The sequence below is a fragment of the Chiloscyllium punctatum genome, chromosome 39 (assembly GCF_047496795.1).
Source record: "Chiloscyllium punctatum isolate Juve2018m chromosome 39, sChiPun1.3, whole genome shotgun sequence".
In the NCBI taxonomy this organism is placed as follows: domain Eukaryota; kingdom Metazoa; phylum Chordata; class Chondrichthyes; order Orectolobiformes; family Hemiscylliidae; genus Chiloscyllium; species Chiloscyllium punctatum.
In genome coordinates, this window is record NC_092777.1 from 62,294,285 (window position 1) to 62,315,386 (window position 21,102).

A 21,102-nucleotide genomic window follows, 5' to 3' on the forward strand; every position below is an offset into this window, starting at 1 on the left:
AAGGTAAAACAAATGTCTAGGGGGGGTCTTGTGGCAAAGTGGCAGTGTCCCTTTCTTTGAGCCAGGAGACCTGGGGTTCAAGTCTTACTTGCTCCAGAGTTGTGCCACAACACCTCTGAACATGTTGATTAAGGAAAATATCTGAAACAAATCCATCAAAATCCTGATCCAACATCATAACTTGTTTGTTATTACTAACGAGCAGCACAAAAGTTGCATTCAACATATGCAGATTAAGAATATAAATGCTTCGAAAACACTAACAGAATTTGCTTATAAAGCAAGTAATATAAAGGTAATAACAACTGACTAACTGAAATCTGTTATATTCACTCAATATATAGTGATCCAGTTGTTCTTCATCAAAAATCTAATTACCCACAAATTCTGTATCTTACATCCTAGTTGATTTGGTAGGATTTGGAACTTGCACTGCATTGTCACAGCTTTCAGTTGTCTTCTTAAGCTCTGATAATGAAGGTTGCAATTTGACATCCTATAAAATGTTAAAAAAAGGCACAATTAAACTTGATTAACTCCAAACAATATGTTCTTTAATTTCTTAATTAACCATGATTAGATTATATTTCACATTGATATAATATAAATAAATGCATACATTTTAGGATACTCCAAGCTCACCAAAATCTTTGGAAGATACCTGTAAAAACCTACAGCTGACATATTGGGCTTTTGAATATGTTGGAAGGAAAGGCTTTACTTTGGATGCAGACGTTCGGACCTTGTTAAAGTGTTGAAAACAACCATTGCCTAAATGCTATTGCTAGGAATGATTGTATACAAAACGTAATAAGACTTAATAGAATAAACAAACAAACCTGATTATCATCAGGTATGGTTCAGTTTGTAGTAATCTTGCCTCGGATTCACATGTTTCAATTTCAAGTCCCATTCCAGCCCTTGAGATAGTACAGTGCTGAGGGAGCATTGCACTTTCAAAGATACCTGGTTATTATTTCATTCCTGTGTGTGGGACTTTTGTTTTAAGATCATTCATGAAATGTGAAATGCACTGGCTGGGCCATCAGTTATTGCCCAGCCCTAGTTGCCCTTGAGAATGTGGGATGGTGAGCTGCCTTCTTGATCTACTGCAGCCCATTTGGTAATGATAGACACACACCACAAATGTAGTTTCCACTTCCTTCTTTCTAAGCAGTTACATTGTCCCTCCATAAGGAGGCAATAGCTTCGTGGTATTGTCGCTGGACTGTTAATCTAGAGACTCAAGTTCAAACCCTGCCAAGACAGATGGTGAATTTGAATTCTACCATTATTAGAGTTAGAGAGATATACAGCATGGAAACAGAGCCTTCAATCCAACTCGTCCATGCCGACCGGATATCCTGGCCTACATGTTACCCACTAGAAGAAAGTGAGGACTGCTGATGCTGGAGATCAGAGCTTAAAAATGTGTTGCTGGAAAAGCACAGCAGGTCAGGCAGCATCCAAGGAGAAGGAGAATTGACGTTTCGGGCTTATGCTGCCTGACCTGCTGCGCTTTTCCAGCAACACGTTTTTAAGCTACATGTTACCCACAGCAACTGCCCTCTGGGATGGGCAATAAATGCTGGCTTAGCCAGCAATGAATGAATGAAGAAGAAATCTCCCAGCTGCATATGTGGCTAACCTGGGAAGGGAATGGCATTATCACTGGACCAATTATCCAGTGATCCAGGCAATGTTCTGAGGGCCCAGGTTCAAATCTAAGTAGAACCCAAATTTGATAAAATTCTGGAATTAAAAACTCATCTGATTTACTAATGCCCTTTAGGAAAGGAAATCTGCTATCCTTGTCTAGCCTCCATTCCCTCTGCTCCAACCCCAACCTCACCATCAAACCAGTGGACAAAGGAGGTGCAGTGGTAGTTTGGCCTCTACACCGCCGAAGCCAGGCGCCAACTCGAAGACACCTCCTCTTACCGCTCCCTCGACCAAGACTTCACCTCTCATCACCAAACTATCATCTCTCAGACCGTCCACAACCTCATCACCTCAGGGGATGTCCCTCCCACAGATTCCAACCTCATTGTTCAGGAACCCCGTAATGCCCGATTCTACCTCCTACCCAAGATCCAAAAGCCTGACTACCCCGGCCAACCCCCCATCATCTCAGCCTGCTCCTGCCCCACCGAATTCACCTCCACCTACCTCCAGTCCAGGAACTCCTCACATATGTCAGGGACACCACCCATGCCCTCCACCTCCTCCAAGACTTCCATTTCCCCGGCCCCCAACACCTCATCTTCACCATGGACATCCAGTCCCTCAACACTTCCATCCGCCATGACCAAGGCCGCCAAGCCCTCAGTTTCTTCCTCGTCCCCACCAGTACCTTTCTACTCACACTCTCATTTGTTTGGCTGAACTGGTCCTCATCCTCAACAATTTCTCCTTCAAATCCTCCCACTTCCTCCAGACAAAAGGAGTAGCCATGTGCACCCGCATTGGCCCCAGCTATGCTTGTATCTTCATCGGCTACGTAGAACTGTCCATCTTCCAAAGTAGCACGATTACCCACCTTTTCCTCCGCCACATTGATGACTACATTAGTGCCATCTTGTGCTCCACGAGGAGGTTGAACAGTTCATCAAGTTCACCAACACATTCCACCCCGACCTTAAATTCACCTGGATCATCTCTGACACCACCCTCTCCTTCCTGGACCTCTCCATCTCCATCAACAATGACCGATTCAACACTGACATTTTTTACAAACCCACCGACTCCCACAGCCACCTGGATTACATCTCCTCCCATCCTACCTCCTGCAAAAATGCTATTCCATATTCCCAATTCTCCCAATTCATCCGCCTCCAGTGCATCTGCTCCCAGGAGGACCAGTTCCACCACAGAAAACACCAGATGGCCTCCTTCTTTAAAGACTGCAACTTCCCCTCCCATGTGGTTGAAAATGCCTCCAATGCATCTCATCCACATCCCGCACCTCCGTCTTCAAACCCCACTCCCCCAACCGCAACAAGGACAGAACCACCCCGGTACTCACCTTCCACCCTACCAACCTCAGCATAAATCACATCGTCCGCCGACATTTCTGTCACCTCCAAACGGACCCCACTATCAGAGATATATTTCTGTCCCCACCCCATCCATTTTCTGCAAAGACTGTTCCCTCCGAGAATACCTAGTCAACTCCACACACCCCCAACAACCCACCCTCTCCTCCCAGCACCTTCCCCTGCTACCGCAGGAATTACAAAACCTGCACCTACACCTCCCCCCTCACCTATGTCCAGGCCCAAAGGAGCCTTCCACATCCATCAACACTTCACCTGCACTTTCACACATGTCTTTTATTGTATCCGTTGCTCCTGATGCAGTCTCTCCTACATTGGGAAGACCGGGCGCCTTCTCGCAGAGCACTTCAGGGAACATCTCTGGGACACCAGCACTAATCAACCTCACTGCCCCATGGCTGAACATTTCAACTTCCCCTCCCACTCTGCCGAGGACATGCAGGTCCTGGGCCTCCTCCACCACTGCTCCCTCACCACCTGATGCCTCGAGGAAGAACCCCTCATCTTCCGCCTCAGGACCATGGTATCAATGTGGACTTCACCAATTTCCTCATTTCCCCTCCCCCAACCTTACCCCAGTTCCAACCTTCCAGCTTAGCACCGTCCTCCTAATCTGTCCCACCTGTCAGTCTTCTTTCACACCTATCCGCTCCACCCTCCTCTTCGACCTACCATCTTCACCCCCACTTCCATCCACCTATTGCACTCTTAGCTACCTTCTCCCCAACCCCACCTCCTCTCCCATTTATCTTTCCACCCCTGAGGCTCCCAGCCTCATTCCTGGTGAAGGGCTTTTGCCTGAAACATCGATTTTTCCAGCTCCTCAATGCTGCCTGACCTGCTATCAGCACTTGCTTAGTAATAATCTGCTGACTGATATCCAGTTTGATATCCCTTACAGCCATGCAGCTCTTTATCTTAATACACGCTTGGTTCAAACAGGGGTGGCACAGTAGCTCAGTGTTTAGCACTGCTGCCTCACATAGCCAAGGATGCGAGTTTGATTCCAGCCTCAGGTGACTGGCTATGTGGAGTTAGCACATTCTCCGTGTCTGTGTGGGCTTCCTCCAGATGCTCTGGTTTCCTCCCACAGTCCAAAGATGTGCAGATTAGGTGAATTGGCCATGCTAAATTGGCCATAGTGTTAGGTGCATTAGTCAGAGGGAAATGGGTCTGGGTGGGTTACTCTTCTGAGGGGCAGTGTGGACTGGTTGGGACAAAGGGCCTGTTTCCAAACTGTAGGGAATCTAATGGACAAAATAGTTGTATTCCAGAGGCAAGATAGGAGTGACTGCCTTTTACATCAAGGCCACATGGCGAAACTGAAGTCAATGCGAAATGTCAGAAAACTCTCCACTAGTTGGAGTCATATGTGGCACAAAAGAACACAACTATGATGGCTGTTGAAGGTCATCATTTCAGCTCCAGGATATCTCCACAGGAGTTCATCAAGGCAATGTGCAAGCCTAACCATTTTAGCTGAGTTTGAGCAATGACATTTCCTCCTTAATAAACAGATAGAAACATAGAGGACAGGAGCAGGAGCGGGCCATTCTACCCCTCAAACTTAAGGTCAGAAACGGAGATGTTCAATGATTACTCTGTAATGTTCAGCACCGTTCATGCCTCATCAGATATTGAAGATGTCCATGTCCAAATACGATAAGACTTGGACAATGTGCAGATTTAGAAATGACAAGTGGCAAATGATATCACGCCCCACAAATGCTAAGCCATGACCATCTCCAACAAGAGAGAATCTAAACATTGTCCCTAGACAGTCAATGTCATTACCATCACTAAACCCCTCTCTATCATCATCCTGAGGGTTACCACTCACCAGAAACTGAACTAGACTAGATATGACGAGGTCAGACACTAGGAATAGAAACCACCTCTCAACATCCCACAAGCCAAAGAACAGCAGAACAGAACGGTCGCAGAAAGCTACGAGAAATGGTAAATGATGCCCACAACCGACTCCACAAATATGAATGAGAAATTTTGCGCCAAAAACTCTGTACAATAACGGTATTGACCATGAATGGACAGGTATGCTAGAACGAGCCATCAACACTAAACAACAGCAGACCTTGACAAAGAAAAGACTAGCCCTACAAAAAAAACTGTCCAAGCTCACACATAGCAATGACACAGACAATTCAGAGACTTGGATAAAGAACCCGTCGGACTGACCACGCACGGACACGGAAAAAGCCGTCCTAGTACACGGGATGAACTTCAACCATAGGGATGTGGATGAAAAGGACTTCCTAGAAGCACTGGAATCCACCCTGAAAGACAATGGACTTACAGAAGAAACCCAGCAGGCCATCAGGCAGACAGTAACACCAACACTAAGCAGAAAGAAAGAAGGGGACATACTCAAAACAATGGAAAGGAAAGCCCTGGGAGGACCCAGAAAAGACAGAAATATCGTAATCCTATCGGCAGACAAAGGGCGCATGACCGTCATCCTGAACAGAACACAGTACATTGATAAAAGCAAACATACTACTCGCAGATACCAACACTTACCAACAGGTGGCGATGGACCCAACTTCATGAGGAAACTACACAACGTTGGTGAAATTAACAAGACAGACTTCTAAAGAATGAAACCTGAAGGATCCAACACACCCTGTTTCTACATAAACAAGGAGACCCCCTCTCAGACCCATAGTCCCAATTCCTGACACACCAACATACAGGCTAGCAAAGGAACTGCAATGCAAACTGAAACACCTAGTAGAAGATGCAACCCACTCCGTCCACTTGACACAGGAATTCCTTAACATCATCAAAGACACCAAGGTAGACGACGACAAAATCATGGTTCCCTTCACCATGACAGCCCTATTCACATCAATAAACATCATGCTAACCCAAGAAACACTGGCCTCACTGCTAGATGAACCCAGGACACAAACACCTGACAGCACCAACTCCATCAGCATCCTCAAGCTCCTAGAGCTGTGCCTCACTACCCACTTCACCTTCAACGACAATATCAACAAACCAATCAATGGGACACCTATGGGATCACCAATATCAGGTCTAATAACAGAAACATAATGCAGATGTTAGAACAAACAGTCCTTCCCACAATCCAGCCCAAGCTTTGGGTCCGCTATGTGGATATCTTTGTCATCATAAAATGCAACAAATTAGAAGAAACCCACAAACACATAAACATCCTCACCGGTATAAAATTCACCAAAGTCGAAGAGAACAATAACTGTCTCCCCTTCCTGTATGTCATAGTAGAACGAAAAGCCAATGGAAAGTTGCAGACTAATGTTTACAGGAAAGCCACACACACTGACCAGATACTCAACTACAGGAGCTGCATCAGGACATTATTTAAATGATCACAACACACTGCAGCATCCAGGAACAACAAGAAGCTCAGGAAAAACACCTATGCAACGTATTCAGGAACAAGAGGTATCTAATAAGCGCAGTCAGCCAATTCCTGCACAACAGACCTAAAGAGGAAGACACAACACGTTCAGATACTCTAGCCTCCTTATTATACATCAAAGACATTTCATAAATGAAAACCAGACTATTCCAGCCCCTAGGCATCATTGTAGCCCACAAACCTACCACTACACTGAAGCTGCTCCTGATGAATTAAAGAACCCATATTAACAACAGCAGAACCAACGTCATATACAAAATACCCTGCAAGGATTGCAACAAACATTACCTTGGACAACCAGCCAGAAAGCTAGCAACCAAGATACATGAGCACCAACTAGCCACCAAAAGACATGACCAACTATCACTGGTATCGATACACACAGACGAAGTGGACAGCAATTCAACTGGGACAATACATTTATCCTGGGACAGGCTAACCAAAGACGTATACAGGACTTCCTAAAGGCCTGGCATTCAAATCGGAACTCCATTAACAAAAATAAAGAGTTAGACCCCATTTATCAATCTCTCAGAAACAGAACCGGAAATGAGATCACGTACCACAACAACCCAAGACAGATAAATAGCAAGTGGGACAGAACACCAACGCTTCACTGGAGGCTCACTGATGATGTTACCTAGCATGGTGATGAAACAAATGAGAACAAATCCACCAGCCCAGTGAGCAAACATACAAGCTGATACTCCAAACTTGCCAGTCCCAACATCAGTAAAGAAGCTTGACACCATTCAGGATAAAACAATTGATTGTCCCAACATCTGTGCCCTCCACCACCATAGCTCAGTTCAGCACTGCGTACCATCTACAAAATGCATTGTAGAAATGCACCAGGGCACTTTAGACATTCCAAATCTATGACCACTTTCCTCTAGAAAGCCAAGTCCAGCAGATACATGGGAACACCACCACCTGCATGTTCCCTTCCAAGCCACTTACCATCCTAACATCGAAATATAATGCCGTTACTTCAGTGTCGTTGGTTCAAATGCTGGAATTGCTTCCCTTTGGATAAATTCCCTTCATTCGGCTCCACTATTCTGAGAAATTGACATGTGATATGGCTATTGGCCATCTCACATTTGCATCATCTAGCATGGTTTTGAGACAGATGTTTCCTTCCTGGAGCCTATAGATACATGGCAGATTCCACCATAAGGTGCTTGAGTCTACCAATGGTGATCCCAAATCCTGGTTCCTATGCAGACCTTACTGTTACCCTCACTGTCCCCAATAGTAATCTGCAGCATGTTGACTCCAAACTCTACTTTAAAACTGACCCATTTTCATCTACTAATGAGCCTTGTTTTCAACTTTTCTTTCTCCTTGACTCACCGTTACCCATCCCTTTATCTATCTAACAGCTATTCTCTCTCTCTTGACTCCATCTTCACCCATCACATACTCCTTCTAAAACCACCTTTCCACTATTTTCAGCATATATACCACCTTTTCTTAGCTACTATCAATTCTTAAGAAGAGTCACTGGACCCAAAGTATTAACCCTGTTTTCTCTCCACATATGCTGGCAAGCCTACTGAGTTTCTGCAACAACTTCTATTTTGTTTGGATGCATTGTACTCTGCTCCCTCCTCCAAGTCATTAAAATAGACAGTAAATAATTGAGGCTCTGCGCTTTGCAGCACTTCAATAGTTATGTCTTTTCAAACTGAAAAAGATCATATAGTCCCGATCCTCTGTGTGTTATCCAATCCTCAATCCATGCTAATACACTACTCCCATTACCATGGGCTCCTACCTTGTGCAATAATCTTTTCATGTTGGAACCTTAAGGATTGCTTCTGGAAATACAAATATACAACATCCATTGATTCTCCTTTATCAATCCTGTTTATTATATCCTTGAAGACCCTTGAAGTAAATTTATCAAACATGATATCCCTTTCACAAAACCACTTGACTCTGTTTAATTGCATTAAATTTTCAAAATGTCCTGTCATTTCTTCCTTAATAATGGACTCTAGCATTTTCCCAATGACAGATGTTATGCTAATTGGACTATAGTTTCCTAGTGTTAACTATCAGTAAAATGAACTAAGGTCAGGCATTTACAATACAATTACGAGTGAGATATAATTAGCTTACTCTCTCTGGAATTGGACAGCCTTGTTCATTCCGAAAGATGAATTTGTGAATAGTGTGTACCACGGGGGCAATTAGGGTAGAATCCAGGTTTTCAGCTCCACCTACATTCAAAACATAAGAGTTGATCAGGCAATACCACAAGATAGAGTCACAGAGACAAGCAACACGGAAACAGACTCTTCAGTCCAACTTGTACATGCCAATCAGATATTCTACATAAATCTAGTCCCATTTGCCAGTATTTGGCCCATATCTCTCTAAACCCATCTTATTCATATACCCATTCAGATGCCTTTTAAATGTTGCAATTTTACCAGCCTCCACCACTTCCTTTGGCAGTTCATTCCCTACATGCACCACCCCTTAGGTCCCTTTTATACCTTTCCTTTCTTCACCTTAAACCTATGCCCTCTAGTTTTGGACTCACGCACCCCAGGGAGAATTTACCTTATCCATGTCCCTCATGATTTTATAAACCTCTATAAGGTCAGCCATCAGCCTCCAATGCCCCAGGGAAAATAGTCCTATCCTATTCGGCCTCTCCCTGTAGCTCAAACGCTCAAATGTGGCAATATCCTTGTAAATCTTTATGAACCCTTTCAGGTTTCACAAAATCCTTCCTAAAGGAAGGAGGCCAGAATTGCACACAATACTCCAAACGTTGCAGAACCAATGTCTTGTACAGCCACAAGATGACCTCCCAACTCCTGTACTCAATGCACTGACCAATAAAGGCAGGCATACCAAACGTTTTCTTCATATCCTATCTACCTGGATTGCCATTTTCAAACCTGCACTCCAAGGTCTCTTTGTTCAGCAACTCTCCCCAGCAGCTTACAATTAATTGTAGATGTTTATTATAATATTGCCAGAAAACATAAATCAACATTTAAGCTTTGCATTGTTCATCTTTATTAATTACACAAACTCATCAACATAATTAGACCATTCGTTCAACCAATAAGTAATAGCTCCAGCTGATTGCCTGGTGGATAGGAAAACAGCTGCAGACTGTATGCCAGGAAATTAGAATGGAGTTGGAGGAGGGGTAGGAAAGCAGGAAATCAAAGGTTATGATGGGGAATGTTGTAAATGCAGTCAGGATCACACAATAGTCAAGTGAGCTGGAATTTGCAGTTTACCAATGTCACCATGGGAAGGCACAGAGCTAGCTGCTGGAGAGACAAGAATTTGGCAGAAGCTTATTTGTTTGGCTCTCTTTTCCCAGTAGTTGTAAAGGCATCCAGCAGAGACAGCTAACACTGAATGGTAAGGTGCTGAGGAGTGGTACTGAAGAAAGAGACCTTGGAGTGCAGGTTCATAATTGCTTGAAAGTAGAGTCATAGGTAGATGGGATAGTGAAGAAGGCATTTAGTATGCTTTCCTTTATCAGTCAGAGCATTGAGTGTAGGAGTTGGGAGGTCATGTTGTGGCTGTACAGGACATTGATTAGGCCATTTTTGGAATACTGTGTGCAATTCTGGTCTCCCTCCTATAGGAAGGATGTTGTGAGACTTGGAAAGGTTCAGAAAAGAGTTACAAAGATGTTGCCAGGTTTGGAGGGTTTGAGCTATAGGGAGAGGCCTGAATATGCTGGGATGTTTTCTCTGGAGCATCAGTGGCTGAGGAGTGACCTTACAGAGATTTATAAAATCATGAGGGGCATGGATAGGGTAAACAGACAAGGTCTTTTCTCTGGGGTGGGGGAGTGCAGAATTCGAGGGCATAGGTTCAAATCAAATATTTCACTGAAGCGTATAATTTAGAAAACAAATATTTGTAACTTATAAGCAGTTGGAGGTGTGCGTCAGCATCTCACCTGACCCACACACACATCGTGAAAGTGGAGAGTTTGGAAAGCAGCTATGCACTATAAATCCTAAAATAGCTATGTCAACCAGCATATTGAAATTCCTAGCAGTCTATTTACTAACTCCACACATTTTTTGAAAGCTGCTTATAAGAATTGACAATTCTATGACAGCTTTTTGTTTAATTCATTCACTGGATGTAAGCATTGCTGGTTAGGCCAGTATTTATTGCCTGTCCTCTAATTGTTCAGACAACCACATTGCTGTGGTTCTGGAGTCACATGTAAACCAGATCAGGTAAATGGCAGATTTCCTTCCCAGAAGGATATTCTTGACAATTGATAGTGGTTTCATGGTCACTATTAGACTCTTAATGACAGATCTTTTTTTTAAAATTCAAATTCCACTATCCACCATGACAGGATTTATACCCGGGTCTCCATGAACATTACTTCGATCTCTGGATTAATAGGAGAAAGTGATTCCTGATGAAGGGCTTATCCTCGAAACATTGATTCTCCTGCTCCCCTGACAGGCTGTGCTTTTCCAGCACCACAATCTTCATCTTTGGATTAATAGTCTAGCAGGTAATACCACTAGCAAATCACCTCCCCTTAATTGACAGCTATTTGACAGTTCTGACCTTTGATAGTTCCAATGAATTTATGTGCTTTTATGCACATTTATCTCCATTTATCATAAACCCAAAAAGTACCTGACTCCCAAAAGGTCCGAGTTCCTCCTGCAAAGGCTCCTGATCACCTCCAACTCAAGAGCACCTGGCCCCACAACCTATCACCACTAAGGTGTTCCGGGACCATAGCCATAGGATACATCACCTCTCTAAGTAGGTACCAATATACAAAATAAATGCAAACAAGTTTCCTCTGTGTGCTCTGGGTTCCAGATAGTGAGGAAAACAAAATCCAATAGAAATTAAGATAGCTGACTATTTAATGCACCACTATGTGTGCTTCCAAGAAACTTCAAGATTCTCCATCGCAGTGAAAATCTGGCCCTGTATGAAGTTGCTATGCAGAGACCGATAGTCTGACTTGCAACAATTTACATAAATTTTCTCACCAGTGAACATACTGACGATTAGACCAACTAAAACCGTGCTCAGGCAAGCAACTGGGCTGTAGTAGAGATATGATAAGGAGTAGAAAGTTTCTGCAATGCTGGGCCTGAAATATACACAAATATGAAATATTAATCAGTTCCAATGAATAAATAATATCTCATGCAAGATTACCTTACGTATGTTCTCAGTACAATTTTTACTTATACTAATAGCATTTGTTTTGTATCATTTTTAACCTCTATGTCGTAATTTTACATTAAAGCCTTCATTTTAGTTGGGCGTATAATGTGGCCAGGGGGAAGAAAAGCCCTATCTACATCACCAAATATGAATCTTTTAAAAAATTATTCATGGTAACTGAGCTTTGTAGCTTATGCCAGCACTTACTATCGACTCCTCATTGCCCTGGAGAAGGTTGTGGTGAGGAACCTTCTTAAACGGCTGCAGTCCATTTTGTGTAGGTACATTACAATGCTATTAGGGCAGGAGTTCCAAGATTTTCACCCAGTAACAGTGAAGGAACATTATATTTGCACGTCAGGATGATGAGTGATTTAGAGTTGTCATGTATCTGCTGCCCTTGTCCTCTAGACAGTACTGGTCATGGATATGGGAGGTATTCTCTAAGGAATCTTTGTGAATTGCTAAAGTGCATCTTGATGGTATACAGTGCTGGAGGGAATTAAAGTTTGTGGATGTGGTGCTAATCAAGAGGATTGTTTTTTCCTGGATGATTCGAAGCTCTTTGAATGTTGTTGAAGCTGCACTCATCCTGGTAAGTAGGGAACATTCCATCACAGTCCTGACATGTGCCTTGAAGATAGTAGACAGGTTTTGGGGAGTCAAAATGTGAGTAACTTGCCTCTGACCTAATCTCAAAGCCAAGGCATTTATATAGCTAATGCAATTCAGTTTCCTATCAATAGTAATGCCTAATATTTTATAGTGGGAGATTCAATAATGATTATGCCATTAATGGTCATGGGGTGATTGTCATTGTTATGGTAATTGTGTGGCATGAATGTTACTTGCCACTTATTAGCCCAAGCTTGGATATTGTACAGGTTTTGATGTATTTGGAAAAGGATTCTGAGGAGTTACAAATGTTGCTGAAGGTTGTGCAATCATCACTGTAAATCTCCACTTACGATGACTGCAAAGTCATTGATGAAACAACTGGAAATGGACACTTATCTTGAGGAGTTTCTGCAGGTATTCTCGAAACTGACCTCCAACAATCACAAACACTTTCTTTGTGCTAAGCATGATCCTAACCAGTAGTGAATTTTCTTCAGACTCCTTGATGATGTACTCAGTCAAATGCGGTCTTGATGTCAAGGGCAGTCCCTCTCACCTCAACTCTAGTGTTCAGTTCTTTTGTCAATGTTTGAATCAAGGCTAGAATGACGTCCGGCACCAAGTATCTCTAGTGGAACTCAAGATGGATGTCTGCAAACAGGCTATTATTTAGCAAATGTTGCTTCATTGCATTTTTAAGTGCTATTGCTTTACCTCACTTTCTTCTTAAAGGAGGAAAGTGAGGTAAAGAAGCAAAGATGTGGAAACAGAATATTCTTGGAGTTTTAGGTCTCGGAAGCTAAAAGCACGACCAGCACTATTGGAGCAATTGAAATTTGAGATTCCAAAAAAAGGACCTGAAGTAGAAGAACACATATCTCAGAGGCTTGTGATATAAGAAGGGATTACATAGATATGGAGGATTGTCTTCAAAGAAGAACTTTAAGTCAAGGATCAGAATTTTAAAATCGAGACTTTGCTTGACTGGATGCCTACATAGGACAGTTACCACAAGGAAAATATGGAAATAGGACTTTCTGTGAGTTAAGACATGGACAGCAGAGTTTTGGATGACCTTGAGTTTACAGATAAGAAAATATGAAAGACCAGTCAAATATGTATTGGAATAGCCAAATCAAGAAGTGAAGAAAGCATGAACAAGTGAATCAGAGTCATAGAGTTGTACAGCAAGGAAACAGATCCTTCAGTCCAACTCATCCATGCCAACCAGATATCCTAATTAATGTAGTCCCATTTGCCAGCATTTGGCCCATATCCCTCCAAACGCTTCTTATTCATATACCCATTCAGATGCCTTTTAAACGTTTTAATTGTACCAACCTCCACCACTTCCTCTGACAGTTTGTTCCATACACGCACCACTCTCTGTGTGAAAAAATTGCCTCTTAGGTCCCTTTTAAATCATTTCCCTCTCACCTTAATCCTATGCCCTCTAGTTTTGCACTCTGCCACCCTGGGGAAAAAAACCTTGGCCATTCACCCTATCCATGCCCCTCATGATTTTATAAACCTCTGTAAGGTTACCCCTCAGCATCCAACGCTCCAGGGAAAATAGGCCCAGCCTATTCAGCCTCTCCCTATAGCTCAAACCCTCCAACCCTGACAACACCCTTGTAAATCTTTTCTCAACCTTTTCAATTTTCACAACATCCTTCCTATAAGAGGCAGACCAGAATTGCATGTAGCATTCTAAAACTGGCCTAACCAATGTCCTGTACAGCCACAGCATGATGTCCCAACTCCGACATTCAATGCTCTGACCATTAAAGGCAAGCATACCAAATGCCTTCTTCACTATTCTATCTACCTGAAACTCCACTTCCAAAGAACTATGAACTTGCACTCCAAGGTCTCTTTGTTCAGCAATACTCCCAGAAACCTTACCATGAAGTGTACAAGTCCTGCCTTGATTTGCCTTTCGAAAATGCAGCACCTCACATTTATCTAAATTAAACTCCATCTGCCACTCCTCGGCCCATTGGTCCATCTGATCAAAATCCTGTTGCACTCTGAGGTAATCTTCTTTGCTTTCCACTACACCTTAAATTTTGGTGTCATCTGCAAACTTACAAGCCATATTTATTATGTTAACATCCAAATCATTTATATAAATTATGAAAAGCAGTGGACCCAGCACCAATCCTTGTGGCACATCGCTGGTCATAAGTCTCCAGTCTGAGAAGCAACCCTTCACCACCACCCACTGCCTTCTACCTTTGAGCCAGTTCTGTATCAAAATGGCTCGTTCTCCCTGTACTCCACGTTATCTAACCTTGCTAACCAGTTTACCATAAGGAACCTTGTCAAACACCTTATTGAAATCCATATAGATCACATCTACCGTCCTGCCCTCATCAATCTTCTTTGTTACATTTTCACCATAGATAAGCTGGAAAGAGCTTCAGTCAGAGGTGTTACAGAGGAGAAAATAGGTTTAATGATTTCATGACTATCAGGGCAGAAGCTCAGTTCAGCATCAAATGCAATGGCAAGGTTGTGAATCTGGTTCTGTCTCAGAGAGTAGCCAGGGATAGGGGAAATGTTTATAGAAAGTAAATAATTTAGTGCATTTTTAAAATTCCATTTCTACCAAATGAATATCAGAATGTGAGGAAGCTATTCAGCCCTTGATTCTGTTCCACCATTTTATTAGATCATGGTTGAACTTCACCTAAACTCATTTGTTCCGTTTCCCTTACGGTAAAAAAAAACGGAGCAGTTGGAAAAGTGGAGTTGAAGTCGGGCTGTCTCAATGCACCATATGGTCTTATTCTACTCCTATTTATTGTGTTCTCAGAAAACAAAAACTATCAATTTTGGTTTTCGAAATTACAACTTCCCCGTTTGGGGAAGAGGGTTTCAGATTTCCACAACTGTTTGTGTGGTAAAGTACTTCCTGATGTTAGTCCTACATGTGTCTGCTCTGATTTTAATACATCCTTGATTGCACCAATGTACTTCTCTGCGTCTATCCTATGAAACCATTTAACATCTTAAAGACACCATTTAGATCACCCCTCAACCTCTGAACTGAAGGAAATACGAATTTATGCAACCTGTATTCAAATTTGATTCATTAAACTCTGGTATCGTAATTAACATGTGCTGCAAACAATTGAGATTTGAGGAAATTTATCAGTTGTTTCTGCTAAATTGTCCAGTTATGAAGCACTGATTCGTAATATCATTAGAATAGCTACCCAAGTCAGGATGGTTTATTGTAATACGAACAATTGTAAAATTACAGGTGACATTTTAATGACTCAGTTCAATGCTAACAAAATTACCTTTTTTCCTCTCTTAAAGATGTTACATAGGTTAGCAGTGATGTTACATTCGTCGGTGTGGAGATGGTGGAATTTAAAGGCAGACAACCTGATATTGATGTTGGAAGTACCTTTGTAAATTTATCAGTGGGTGGATAGATTTGAGCAGCAATTCCTATCCACATGGAAAGGGCCAATCCAACAAACAAGCCTAAAAATGCACCCTGGCACAGACAAAATAAGAAAATAATTAATGCTTGTATGACACATTGCATTGCAAACAGAAATGAAAACAAGATGATTTTAATCAATTTAACCCACCCACTAGCAATGAGTTTAAATTGGGCCCATATGGTCAGTGATGAGTTGGGAGATCAGTTTCATAGTTATCCAAGTTAGACAAGATTTTTAATTCTTTAACCTCTTCCTGGGTATCACACTTAAATGAGGCAGGCCCTTCCAAATTCTCCATTTTTAATGGAACCTTTCACAGGGTAATCAAAGAGCTAATAGAAGAAAGAAACTAAAAGCAATTAAACTTAGTTGAGAAAAGTATTTGGAGAAAACTATTGAACTAAAAAGCAACAGTCAGTTCTTCTATAACATGATGGTTGCATTCTTGTGCAATCCCACATTACAGAAAAATTGTGCTTTACAGTTTTTAAAGTGTTGGCGTGTAATCGTGTTACAGCCAACTCATATTCTTAACTTTTGTACTGGAGAAACAGCATCCTCAATTCATCAATCGCATTACAGTGAATTCGCATTAACGAAATGCACATTATAACAGAACATCCTGTACCCATGACCTGATGGACTACAACTCACTGTTTTAAAAGAGTTATCTACAGTGATAGTGGATACAATGGTTATTATTTTGCAGAATTCCCTAAATTCTAGAATAGTGTCAACTAATTAGAAGATAGCAAATGTAATATCAACTTCAGGAAAGAAGGGAGACAGAAAACAGAGAATTACAAGCCAGTTAGTGTGGCATTAGTCATCATGGAAATATTGGAATCTCTTATTAAGGAAGCCTTAATGATGTACTTAGAAAACCATAGTGTGATCAGAGAGTTCACATGACTTTATAAAATGAAAAATGAGCTTGACAAATGTATTAATGTTTTTGTGAATGTAAATACTGGCATAAATAAAATGGAGTGGGAGATTGTAGGTGTGGTATATTTGGATGTCCAAAAACTATTCAACAAGCTACAACATACAAAACTAATATGCAGGACAAAAGCCTATGGTGTTAAAGATAATATACTAGCGTGAATAAAGGATTGGTTAATGGACAGGAAGCAGCGAAAAGGAATAAACATGGAATTTTTAAATTAGTATCTGCATCATGTGGGATGCCTCAAGGTAATTAGTGCTGGAGCCATATCTATTTACATAATATATTAATGAAATGACATAAAGTAATATATTTAAGTTTGCTGAAGAAAGCTAGAATGTAACCTATGAGAACACAAAGAGGCTACAAAAACCAAGTTAAACGTGAGGACAACAAGTTAGCTGATGGAATATAATGTAAGGAAGTTTAAGGATAGTGGTAGTAAGAACAGCAAAGCAAAATGTTTTTTCAGAAGGCATGAAATTTTTAAATGTTGGGATTGTGTTAGAATCTAGTCTCAAGGCCTTTTTTGTTCAGATGAGCCTAAAAATTAGCCTCACTTCTTTGGATAATTGAAAAGGGAAAAGGTATTTAGAGTGCACAACATAGCAGTGTCTTTATTTAAGTGATATCTCAGATGTGTGCTTCACAGTAGAAGTTACGTGACTATGGCAGATTAAAACATTTGAATCTAAATATTTTTAGTTATCTAAGTTACCAACCATATATGATTATTGATGTCATGCCTTCACATTTCACTATTTCCATCAGTCTCTGTAAATGCATTACACACATAGCCCTAAAATCATGCTGGTCTTTTAATGCTCCAACTACATATTATTGTTGGTGTTCGTGAATATTCGTCTGGGTGGTGAATCTCAAGCATGTCATTCCTATGTCATTTGTTGTTGCAGATGCTGTTGTTTTATTTTTATTATTGGTTGCCGTGAACCTCTGCATCTGATATTTGTTATGTGTTCTGTACAAATGATGCAACACTCCTTCCTGAGCAGCTGCTGGCAGTTGAGGAACACCTTCTGCAGTTGAGCATGTTTGCCTGCATTTGCCACATTATATATAGTTGTTCACTTCTACCACACATGGCTGAGGTGACAGCCACTCCACACAGGTCTAGACTTGCCACTTGGGCTGGTTTTTATTGAGAAGGTTAAATATTTGTACCCTGATTGGCTTTCCAATATAATGGTTTGGCAATCTTGTCAAAATGAAGTTTGGCCTTCTGACATTTAACCTTGATTGTTTTCATTCGCACCTGTTACTACTTCTCGCTTCAGTCACTGCTTTTGTTATTGGAAGAGTAGTATGTGTAAAGTGTGACATTAGCCTTTTGTGTTGCACTTTTTTACATGCATTCAGTAGATATGCTTCTGCACTTACAAAGGATTTCCTCAATTTCTTTATGATTCCTTTGGCAATTTTGGCCTTTACGTTTGAGTGGGGAATCACTTTAGGTATTGAATTTACCGATCTTTCATGGAATAACTGACTTCTTCACTTGTGAAATGAGAGTCACTGTTGCTTGTGACAATATCAGGAATGTCATACAGCTGGACAATTAACGATTCCAGCAGCAGCCACTGAAGTCAACTGTCCCATCGCCCAATAGTGAGAATAGTAATCTACTTTGGAAAGATAATCAGTTCCTGTGATATAGTGAAGTGATATAGTCCTAGCTTCATTTATGGAACACCATCATCATCAACAGCAACATCAGCGGCACTCTAGGTTGCTTACTTTGGTATTTATTATAAGCTCTGAACTGGCTGACATGCTCCTTGACTGTTCATGTTTGGCCAGTATAGCCTATCTCTCTTTTTCTCAAAATTGACTCAATTCCTTGGTAGCTTGCATGAATTTACTCTTACATCTTTCCTTTTAATTCCATCAGGATAATTACACTAATTTTCTTTGTACAATATGGCATTTTGGGTTGTAAATTTGTTTCCAAATGCTCAATATTTTCTTTATAGCAACAGATATGCTCTTGATGTTCTCTGATCATTCCTTTACCTCAATTTCTTGCAACAGTTGGAGACTTGCATCTTGTTGGATAGCTTGTTTGATTTGACTAAAGTATTTGTCTATTATACTCAGTTTCTCTGCTTCCAGAACATTACCTGCTACTGCTTCATGTTGAATCTGGCAGGTTACACAATCTATTACAGCATCCTCCACTTTTTTTTAATCAGGAAGGCTGCTCTGAGCAGTAAGTTTGCAATATGCATCTGCTTCCCCACATCCAGATGATATCTCCAGATGATATCCAGATGTAATCAAATTTCAATCTGTAACTCTGTAACCAGAACTACTGATCAAACTGGTTGTGTCCTGAAGGACACAGCTTCTAGATTGAGTCTGCAGCAGGTGGTTAGGGAACCAACAAGTGAGAAAAACATACTTGACCTCATCCTTACTAATCTGACAGCTGCAGATGTGTCTGTCCATGACAGTGTCAATAAGATTGACTACCTCACAGTCCTTGTGAAGACAAAGTCCTGCCTTCACACTGAGAATACCCTCCATTGTGCAGTGACAGTATCAACATGCTAAATGGAGCAACTTTGAACACAGCAACTCAAGACTGGATATTCATGAGGTGTTGTGGGCTATTAAAGCAGCAAAATTGTCTTCCAACACAATGGGCAACCTCATGGTCTGAGATAATCCGTAAACAACCATTTTGATTAAGGCAGGGATCAAGCCTAGTTCAATGGAGAGTACAGTAGGGCATGCCAAGAACAATACCTAAAAATGAGGTATCAATCTGGTGAAGCTGCTAAATGTGTATGCCAAACAGCATAAGCAGCAAGTGATAGAAACAGCTAAGCAATCCCACAACCAACAGATCAGATCTAAGCACTGCAGTCCTGCCACTTCCAGTCATGAACAGTGGTAGACAATTAAACAACATACTGTATTACATAAATATCTGCATCCTCAATGATGAAAGGGCCCTACACATCAGTGCAAATGATAAGGCTGAAGCATTAGCAGTAATCTTCAATCAAAAATGTCGAGTGATGACCCATCTCAGTCTCCTCCAGTGGTTCCCAGCATCACAGATACCAATCTACACCCAATTCAATTCACTCCATATGATATCAAAACATGGTTGGAGACACGAGATACAGCAAAGGTCATGGTCCCTGGCAACATTCCAATATTAGAACTGAAGACTTGTGCTCCAGAACTTCCTGTGCCCCTAGCCAAGCTTTTCCATTACAGTTACCATGCTGGCATCTGCCTGACAATGTGGAAAATTGCCCAGGTACGTCCAATGCACAAAAAGCAGGACAAATCCAACCTGGCCAATTATCATCCCATCAGCCTACTCTCAATAATGAGTAAAGTGATGAAAGGTATCACGAGTAATACTATCAAGCAACATCTGCTCAGTAATAACCTGCTTATGATGTCCAGTTTGGATTCCTTCAGGGCCATTGAACTCCTGACCTCATTATAGCATGGATTCAAACATGAACAAAGTGTACAACTCTAGAGATGAGGTGAGTGTGACAGCCCTTGACATCAAGACAGCATTCGACCAAGTGTAGCATCAAGGAACCCTAGCAAAACTGGAATCAGTGGGAATCGGGGAAAACTCTTTGCTGGCTGGAGTCATACCTGGCACATATGAAGATGGTTGTTGTTGCTGGAGGTTAGTCATCTCAGGTCCAGGACATCTCTGCACAGTTCTTTAGGGTAGCAACCTAAGCCAAACTATCTTCAACTTCTTCTTCAATTACCTTCATTCCATCAAAAGTCAGAAGTGAGGATGTTGGCTAATGTACTAAGTTCAGCACCATTCAATCATGATACCTCAGATACTAAAGCAGTCCATGTTCAAATCAACAAGGTCTGGCAATATCTAGACTTCGGGTGACAAGCAGCAATTAATATTCATGCCACAAATGCCAGGCAATGACCATCTCCAAAAAGAGACAATATAACCACCACCTCTTGATATTTAAAGGTGTTACCATCACTGAATCCACCACTATTGACTAGAACCTAACTGGGCTCACTACAGAAATACAATGGCTATTGTTGTGGTTCTGTTCGCCGAGCTGGGAATTTGTCTTGCAAACATTTCGTCCCCTGTCTAGGTGACATCCTCAGTGCTTGGGAGCCTCCTGTAAAGCGCTTCTGTGCTGTTTCCTCCGGCATTTACAGTGGCCTGTCTCTGCCGCTTCCGGTTGTCAGTTCGAGCTGTCCACTGTAGTGGCCGGTATATTGGGTCCAGGTCGATGTGTTTGTTGATAGAGTCTGTGGATGAGTGCCATGCCTCTAGGAATTCCCTGGCTGTGCTCTGTCTGGCTTGCCCTATAATGGTAGTGTTGTCCCAGTCGAATTCATGTTGCTTGTCGTCTG

The 21,102-nt window shown here is 41.7% G+C and overlaps 1 protein-coding gene across 1 annotated transcript in view; it reads right to left on the bottom strand.

The window, feature by feature from the left end:
• Positions 1-347: 347 nt before the first annotated feature.
• Positions 348-21,102, bottom strand: part of LOC140463782 (sodium-coupled monocarboxylate transporter 1-like) — a 195,248-nt gene continuing 174,493 nt past the window's right edge. The window contains exons 13-16 of the mRNA XM_072558091.1: positions 15,609-15,811; positions 11,502-11,605; positions 8,608-8,708; positions 348-496 (exon numbers count right to left, since the gene is read on the bottom strand). Of these exons, the coding sequence (XP_072414192.1) occupies positions 395-496; positions 8,608-8,708; positions 11,502-11,605; positions 15,609-15,811 (510 nt within the window). The 3' untranslated portion in view covers positions 348-394. The remainder of the gene's footprint in view (positions 497-8,607; positions 8,709-11,501; positions 11,606-15,608; positions 15,812-21,102) is intronic.